We start from the raw sequence: 9,150 nt of genomic DNA, 5'->3' as shown, positions 1-9,150 counted from the left end.
TGAGGCTGGACTGGACAGTGGATCAGGGTCCACTGAAATGACAGAACACTATTCCACCAAATAATTTGTGTAGAAGTAATTTAAAATTTAAGTCTGGGGTTAAACGTTGTACTGCAGCCAGCCACTAGAGGGCCTCAGACATTTTGGCTTCACTTTTTGAATCCCCGTTACAACATCCACACTTATGTTGGGTTTGTCTCGATCTTTCTGGGGACATGACTATGTACTTGCGTTGTAAAACGTCCCCAAAAATTAAAAATGTAAAAATATTTAAGTTTTATATGTCATATAAATTTATTACTACATGCTACTTACATTTGTAGCCGGAAGTTGGCTGAGAGTTCGTCCTCCATTTTGTTTCGAGCTGAGAGGCTTCAGAAAACATGGTCATTTCCAGTAAGGGAACATAGTGAGCATCGATGCTTCCTGGTTTTTGTGGTGCATTGTGGGATTTTTTAGGGAGTGAATGTTCCAGTGCACTGGAAGGACTTTGTGATTGAGGCAGAACATAAAATAGCCGCCTCCCTGATCAGTGCCCTGACTACAGAGTCATTGGTGTGTGAGTTGAAGTGAAGCTGATTGGTTGGCTGCTGTAATGCCCACTCTGACATCATCAGCTGGCAGTTGGAATTTAAATGTTTAAATATACTGTCAGTGTGTTTCACTGGGTTAGTTTCACACATAAATTTTAGTTATTAATATTTACATCATGAAACTCAATGTGTAAGTATAAACTGTTAAAAATCATCTTTTCTGTACACAAATTAATTATAGATTAAACCGTTGGTCAACAGGAGTGGTCACCAACCCTGTTCCTGGAGATCTACCTTCCAGAAGACTTTAGCTCCAACCATAATGGTGCCCACCTGACCATCTAATCATTACCTTAAGAAGTTCTTGATCGACTAAACCAGGTGTTAGGTTTTGGTTGGAGATGAAATCTGCAGGAATGAAGATCTCCAGGAAGAGGGTTGGTGACCACTGGTCTTCAGCACTGATGTACCGCGCACCAGTCTCGAGTTCAGAAATAAATTTGTCTGTGTATGTGTATGTTTTGCATGAATTTCTTCATTGAACCTGTAGATGGCACTCATGCAACTGCTATTAAACTAGCCAGGATGAGACTAGAAACATTTTTATAAAAATTCAAACCATTCCAAAGTATGTAAATATTATTTAAAATGATTAAACCAGTCTTGTTTATACACTAATACAGTATATTATAGATTCATGAATATTTTTATCAGCTGTTGCATTTGCTCTCCGCAGTGAGAAACCTGGAAGAGCTCTGGCTATAGGAGACTCTACCTTCATGCAGGTGATATTAGCTAGGCCTTTAGGGCTCCAGCAGATTTAGTTAGGTGTACACCGGGACCAGGGCGTTGGACATAGCGGGTCATGATAGGCTCAGGTTTACAGATAGTTATTGATGTAGGAGATAATGATGTACACCTTCATCAGTCTGAGGTTATTAAGAGTAACGTTGTAGCGGTGTGTACATTAGCGAAGGCGATGTCTGATGCAGTAGTATGTGCTCTGGTCTTGAGTCGTCTCCTACGTTCCACAATATCCAGACCGTGTCTGTTCCCCGAGATAAACAAACATGTAGAAACACTCAGGAAGTTTGTTTTAGTAACCTAATTAACATAAAATGAGATCATACTGAATACACAGCTGGCTTTGATCTGAAGCTTGCACTGTTAAATATTAGATCTCTTGCATCTAAAGCACTTATTGATCTTTTATCAGGAGTTTAATATAATGTGTTTAACAGAGATATGGATTAAACCTGATGAGTACACAGCACTAAATGAAGCCCGTCCTCCTGGATACAGTTATATACATCAGCCTCGTCTGACTGGCAGAGGGGGAGGAGTCTCACTCATTTATAATGATAATCTAGACCTCACACAAACCTCGTCATAAGCTCAACTCTTCTGAAGTTCTTTATACTAGTATGACATACAGCAACAAAAAATAAATCTACCGAGTCGATTCCTCTAATTATTATTTAAAGATCCCAGGACCATATTCTGAATTCCTTTTGGTGAATTTGCAGATTTTATCTCAAACCTGGTTGAAAATGTAGTCACATTTCCGCAGTGTGAAGTTATCTCAGATTATTTAATACTGTAGAAACATTAACTGGGAATAAAACCACTACAGAAACATGCACACAATCACAATCATTACATATCAGATTAGAATGATTTACTCCCCTTAGAGACCGAATTAATTTAATCAAAATCATCAACTTGTATACTAGATCCCTTAACTACATGTTTCTTCAAACAGATTGTTCCAGAAGTAATCACACCCCTTCTAAATATAATAAACTCTTCCCTTAGCACTGGTTATGTACCTAAATCACTTAAATTAGCAGTTATTAAACCCCTGATTAAAAAACCTGACCTTGTCCCCTCTCAACTGTCCAGCTATAGACCGATATCAAATCTCCCCTTCATCACCAAGATCTTAGAAAAGGTTGTACACAGCAGCTCTGCTCGTACTTACACAGGAACTACAGACAGATGTTCTGATTACAGCAACAGCTCTTAGGTAAAATTCTACACGATCCAGGTGAGAGTAAATACTGAAGACTTGAGCATGAACAGTTCTTCAGAAGTGCAAATCTTTAGGGTATCCATGTGGGACCAGTAAGGGCAGTAGGTTGTTAAGACCAGGGGAATTTATGGTAGGTCATTTGAGATGAAGGGTTTAGGGGAGTAAAGTGTTAAGTTCAGGGGCAGCAGAATGTTTGGGAGGGGACTTTATTGGAGGGTACAAAAGTCAGAGGAGTAACACTATCGTCCCCTATGATACCGAACCTGGAGAAACAGCAGGCTAAAAAAGGAGAGAGAGAGAGAGAGAGAGAGAGAGAGAGAGAGAGAGAGAGAGAGGATAGACAGAGAAAGAGAGAAAGAGAGAGAGAGAAGATAGATAGAGAGAGAGAGAGAGAGAGAAAATAGATAGAGAGAGAGAGAAGATAGATAGAGAAAGAGAGAGAGAGAGAGAAAATAGATAGAGGGAGAGAGAGAGAAGATAGAAAGAGAGAGAGAGAGAGAGAGAGAGAGAGAGAGAGAGAGAGAAAATAGATAGAGGGAGAGAGAGAGAGAGAGAGAAGAGAGAGAGCAGGTGTGTTAATCTGCAGTATCCGGTGAGTACTTGTGTTTTTTTAACTAAGAAAAATCTGTCAACAAATAAGTAAGTGATTTATTCAGTATTTGTGAGTATTACTGTTAAGTCTATAACATCCTTCACCATGCCTGAGATAAAGTGATTATAAATCATGAAATGATCTCAGCAAGTGAAAATTTCTTATCTATATTTTTACATCTATTCTTTGTTCTTTTGATGGATATTTCTTCTAATAATTAGCATTTATTTCTACACAGGAGCTAAATTATCTTCCAACAGAATAAAATGTAAATGTTGACTGAACCGCGTGTAAAAGCAGTTGTTCCTGAGATCTGGTGCTTTCAGCAGTGACGCTGCAGGACTTACTGAACTTCATGTCTGATCTTGATGAGAATAGAATTAAGGATTTAGATCAAATGTTTTAATAAAACATAAAAGTCACATTTCTTCATTTAAAATAGGAACATTATGGTTAGCTCTATATATATCTGACTCAGGGGCGGGGCTAAGGACCAGCTCAGTTTGTGATGTCATTAAATAAACTCCATGGCTTCGTGTTTGAGAATAGCGGACGGCAGTGTGTTATATACACAAACTTTTAGCTAGTTAAAATAAATCAGAGCCCCAGTCATGTGAATTACACGCGCTAGTTCACTAAACTAGCTTAGACTTTAAAACAAAACACACATTTTCTACGTTTTTAATAATATTTAATTATTTTACAAAATCATTTTTTATTGTCTGTCTGGATTTCCCTTACTCAGGATTATGTTTCTGACACACACACACAGGTCACTAGTTACCTCTCGTGTGTGTGTGTGTGTGTGTGTGTGTTTGTGTGTGTGTGTGCGCATGTGTGTGTGTGTGTGCGCATGTGTGTGTGTGTGTGCGCGTGTGTTTGTGTGTGTGTGTGTGTGTGTGTGTGTGTGTGTGCGTGTGTGTATGTGTGTGCACGTGTGTGTGTGTGTGTGTGTGTGCGTCCACAGAGAGAGTAAAATGGCGGGTAAGATTCCAGCACTCCCAGAATCCTTTGCTCCGAGTCCTGACAGTGTTTTTTCTGATCAGTTTGGATTCTACTCTTTGGACTCGAACGTTCCCGGCCTCTCCAAAGTCATCCTGGACAATCTGAACATGAAGGACTACTCAGAGTATAGGTATACACACACACACACACACACACACACACACACACACACCGTGCTGTTTGTATTGTTTTGTAGAACACCGCATGATTCTGAGGACATTTGGTCTTTTTTTCTTCACCACAGCGCTCTATACCTGTGATCCTCTAGATCTGCTCCTTTACCTAAGAATAAAACTATTAAAGTTTTTTCACACATAAATGTTGGGTCTGAATTCCAGCGAATGAAAATGTCCATCTGTCTGTCTGTGGATCAGAGCGGCTCTGGAGGGCAGGGGGAAGGTGGGCTTCCGCTCTCATAAGGAGATGTTCCAGAAAATGGAGGAGACGTTTAGATTCTGTGCCTGCTGCTCTACACTCCCCACCCGTCTGTCTGATCCCTCACTGCTCAGGCGCTGTGGCAAGTGAGTGCACTTTATATAAATTATATAAATATAAATATATATATATATATATATACACAGTCTCTCCCCATACATTTGAGCATCAAAGACTTTTCTAAAATCAGGTCAGCGTTAGCCGTGTCTGCATTCGATCACCAAAAAGCAGCTAGAAGAAAGAAGTGACAGCACGCTAGACGAGTTATAAAAACGAATGCAAATAATCACACAGAACTTTATATTTACAAATTAGAAATAAAATCAATAATAAATTGGTTTGAGTAATAAATAAAAAGCAGTCAGTAGTGAGGTTCTGAGTCGTGTGTGTGCGGGTTTAACCGACGAAGTACAATAACGAGTAGAATTACTCTATTACACTTCATTTAATAATAACGTAAATTCCCACACATATTCTATATTTGTGAAACTACGCAGCATGTTTAACTGGCCTTATGTTCATGTATATATTTTAAAGAAATAGATTTTTCGATGAAAATGCAACAAACCATGTGAAATATGTGTTTGTGTTTGTAGAGGCAAACAGTAGCTTCAGCCATGTGTGTGTGTGTGTGTGTGTGTGTGTGTGTGTGTGTGTTTCTATAGAAACTGAAACATGTATTAATCCCACAGCTTAGATCCGTAGATATGTGACTATAAGTGATAAAGGTGTGGACAGGACTAACCACTATGGACAAGGGCATAACACACACACACACACACACACACACACACACACACACACACACCACTCTTTTAGAGCCCCATCATGTTCTAGCACCTGTTTAGTGATCAACAGACAACACACACAACCTTACAACATTATCGACATATAAATGAGAAATAACTAGAATGTAATTAGCATAGAATTATTTCTGTTAGCCTAGCATGACCGCTCCGTTAGCATGTGGTATCCTTTAAACAATGCTATAGAGTATAAACAGTAAGAACCTTAAATACAGATGAACTGCATCTGTAATACGTCTTCTCTTAAAATGTTTTGTCCACCTAGGACCACTATATTATCTGAAAGAGAAGCCTTTAAGCCCCGCCTACTTCAGTCACATCATATCATACAGTATATTCGAAGAAAAGAATTTCACTGTGCACGTGTATATGTGATTAATAAAGATTATTTATCATTATCATTCCCAAAACATTCCCACTTTTCTAATATATATATTGTATTATTAATGAAACGTTACATATTTCCTGTTCATTACAGCCAAATTTGTGAATAAAATGTTAATAATGGTTGGATTTGTGTTTGATTTTACACTGATTTATAAAATGGTGTGAAATTATTTTAATAATAACATTATTATTATTATTATTATTATTATTATTATTATTAATAATAATTATATATATATATATATATATATATATATATATATATATATATATATATATGGGGAAAACTGCAGTAATGTAATGTAATGGTTTCCACTACAGTATATACCATTACAATACAATACAAACCGTACAATACCATTACAATCCATCAGCTAACCATTCAAAACTGGTCCTTAATGGTATCCACTAGACATAACATGCCACCAGTAGAAGGTAAGAAATTACCAGTAGAGACCCACAGGGACCATTAGAGTTTCCATTAAAACCAATACAATTCCCATTATAACCATTATAAAATCTATGAGGGTTTCTGTTGTGTGTTTTTGTTTCAGGAGGGAAACATAAAAAATTTGATGCATATTTAATTAGAGAAATGTTTTCTGAAGTTCCGATACAAAATATTACTCGTAGGATCATCTGCCGTTTTGGAGAAATGACTGATAATAATTTAGCCGTGCACTAACGGAGAAATTATCACAGTCGTATTTTATGTTTGTGTGTGTGTGTGTGTGTGTGTGTGTGTGTGTGTGTGGTCAATGAAGGCAGCTGGTGTGATAAAGGTCATAGTTTTAGGGTTTAAGACCATCTGGCCCTCTGAGATTAGCATCTGACTGATGTAGAAATGTTTGACTCAGTGCTGCAATAAACAGCCATAAATACTCCCCACATTCTGCTGTCCCCGTCCCCGTCCCCGTCCCCGACTCTGACCGGCCAGTACGGTTTATGATGGCTTGGCGCTGCTAGGGCTCGGTCACACGCCGTGTGAAGTCATGCAGGCATGTCATGCAGTTGTGATAAAAACTCCTAAACTGCTAAATCAATGAGGCCAGGCGCTAAAAAAAGAACATGGATGTTTCTGGAAAGTTTGACTCTTTAATATTGCTCACTATTTGTCCAAAGTCCAATTCTTTTTTTCCTCTCGTCATCTGTGTGTGTGGCTGCTCTGCTGTACAAGGTGTCTGAACGTGTACTACTGCAGTAAAGAGTGTCAGAGGAAGGACTGGAGTCTTCATAAGAAGTTCTGTAAGAAGCTGCGGATGGTGGCCATAGACAGGCTGGTAGACTGGCTGGTACACACAGGTGAGACTCTGAAACGTGTTACATTCGCACAGGTGAGACTCTGAAACGTGTTACATTCGCACAGGTGAGACTCTGAAACGTGTTACATTCGCACAGGTGAGACTCTGAAACGTGTTACATTCGCACAGGTGAGACTCTGAAACGTGTTACATTCGCACAGGTGAGACTCTGAAACGTGTTACATTCGCACAGGTGAGACTCTGAAACGTGTTACATTCTCACAGGTGAGACTCTGAAACATGTTACATTCGCACAGGTGAGACTCTGAAACGTGTTACATTCGCACAGGTGAGACTCTGAAACGTGTTACATTCTCACAGGTGAGACTCTGAAACATGTTACATTCGCACAGGTGAGACTCTGAAACGTGTTACATTCGCACAGGTGAGACTCTGAAACGTGTTACATTCGCACAGGTGAGACTCTGAAACGTGTTACATTCGCACAAGTGAGACTCTGAAAACGTGTTACATTCGCACAGGTGAGACTCTGAAAACGTGTTACATTCTCACAGGTGAGACTCTGAAAACGTGTTACATTCGTACAGGTGAGACTCTGGAAACGTGTTACATTCGCACAGGTGAGACTCTGAAGCGTGTTACATTCTCACAGGTGAGACTCTGAAAACGTGTTACATTCGCACAGGTGAGACTCTGAAATGTGTTACATTCGCACAGGTGAGACTCTGAAATGTGTTACATTCGCACAGGTGAGACTCTGAAAACGTGTTACATTCTCACAGGTGAGACTCTGAAAGGTGTTACATTTGCACAGGTGAGATTCTGAAAATGTGTTACATTCTCACAGGTGAGACTCTGAAAACGTGTTACATTCGCACAGGTGAGACTCTGAAATGTGTTACATTCGCACAGGTGAGACTCTGAAATGTGTTACATTCGCACAGGTGAGACTCTGAAAACGTGTTACATTCGCACAGGTGAGACTCTGAAAGGTGTTACATTTGCACAGGTGAGATTCTGAAAACGTGTTACATTCACACAGGTGAGATTCTGAAGCGTGTTACATTCGCACAGGTGAGACTCTGAAACGTGTTACATTCGCACAGGTGAGACTCTGAAAATGTTTTACATTCGCACAGGTGAGACTCTGAAACGTGTTACATTCGCACAGGTGAGACAATGAAACCTAGGGGTTTCACAAAGGTTTTATTATCAGTTCACAGCAGTTGGGTCATGTGAGCATCACGTCAAACCTGTGGAGTGAACTGAAGAGGAGAGTCCACCAGCGTGGACCTCGAAATGTGAAGGATCTGGAGAGGTTCTGTATGGAGGAACGCTCTCAGATCCCTCGCCATGTATTCTCCAACCTCATCAGGCATTATGGAGAAGACTCAGAGCTGTTATCTTAACAAAGGGAGCTAGCACAAAGTACTGACTAAAAGGGTGCCAATAATTGTTGCACACCTATATTTAACAAATATTTTTTTATATAAATCTGTGTTGTGTTTGATTTCCATGAGAGCAGAGTATTTTTGTGATTTTTTTTAAACATAAGATCAAAGGTTAAACAATAAAGATATATTTACCCAGGGTGCCAATATTAATAGAAGGCACTGTATAAGATCATACATCGTAACAATCTGAAACTTTAAAATCAGACAGAACTGTAACTCTGGAGTGACAGTAATGATCCCTGATGGACACTCAGGCATTTCACGCATTGTACAGTGGATGTAAAAAGTTTACACACCCCTGTTAATATGGCAGGTTTTTGTGATGTAAAAAAATTAAACTAAGATAAATCATGTCAGAACTTTTACCCCTCAGTGTGAAATTACAGCATGTACAGATGAAGTGAAAAACAATCAGAACCATTTTAGACTTACACAGAACATGAGACAGATGCATTTACACTTGTGTGTGTTTGCTGTAACACGGGTAAAGTGCGTCTCAGAACTCCAGACGTGGTTTGGTGTATAAATGAGTTCGTGTAAACGTGTAAATACCTACGAATCCATCCATCCATCCATCCATTTTCTGTATGGATGCCTGGAACCTATCCCAGGGAACCCGGGGCACGAGGCAGGGGACACCCTGG

At 39.4% G+C, this 9,150-nt stretch overlaps 1 protein-coding gene across 1 annotated transcript in view; it reads left to right on the top strand.

Annotated features, from left to right (window-relative positions):
- The first annotated feature begins 3,889 nt into the window (after nt 1–3,889).
- LOC128615635 (putative protein MSS51 homolog, mitochondrial) overlaps nt 3,890–9,150 on the top strand; it is a 13,657-nt gene continuing 8,396 nt past the window's right edge. Inside the window, exons 1-3 of the mRNA XM_053637859.1 lie at nt 3,890–4,292; nt 4,537–4,683; nt 6,968–7,092. Of these exons, the coding sequence (XP_053493834.1) occupies nt 3,907–4,292; nt 4,537–4,683; nt 6,968–7,092 (658 nt within the window). The 5' untranslated portion in view covers nt 3,890–3,906. The remainder of the gene's footprint in view (nt 4,293–4,536; nt 4,684–6,967; nt 7,093–9,150) is intronic.

The sequence above is a fragment of the Ictalurus furcatus genome, chromosome 1 (genome assembly GCF_023375685.1).
Source record: "Ictalurus furcatus strain D&B chromosome 1, Billie_1.0, whole genome shotgun sequence".
Lineage (NCBI taxonomy): Eukaryota > Metazoa > Chordata > Actinopteri > Siluriformes > Ictaluridae > Ictalurus > Ictalurus furcatus.
The sequence above is the reverse complement of the archived record's forward strand: the minus strand, read 5'-3'. Positions and strand labels throughout refer to the sequence as shown.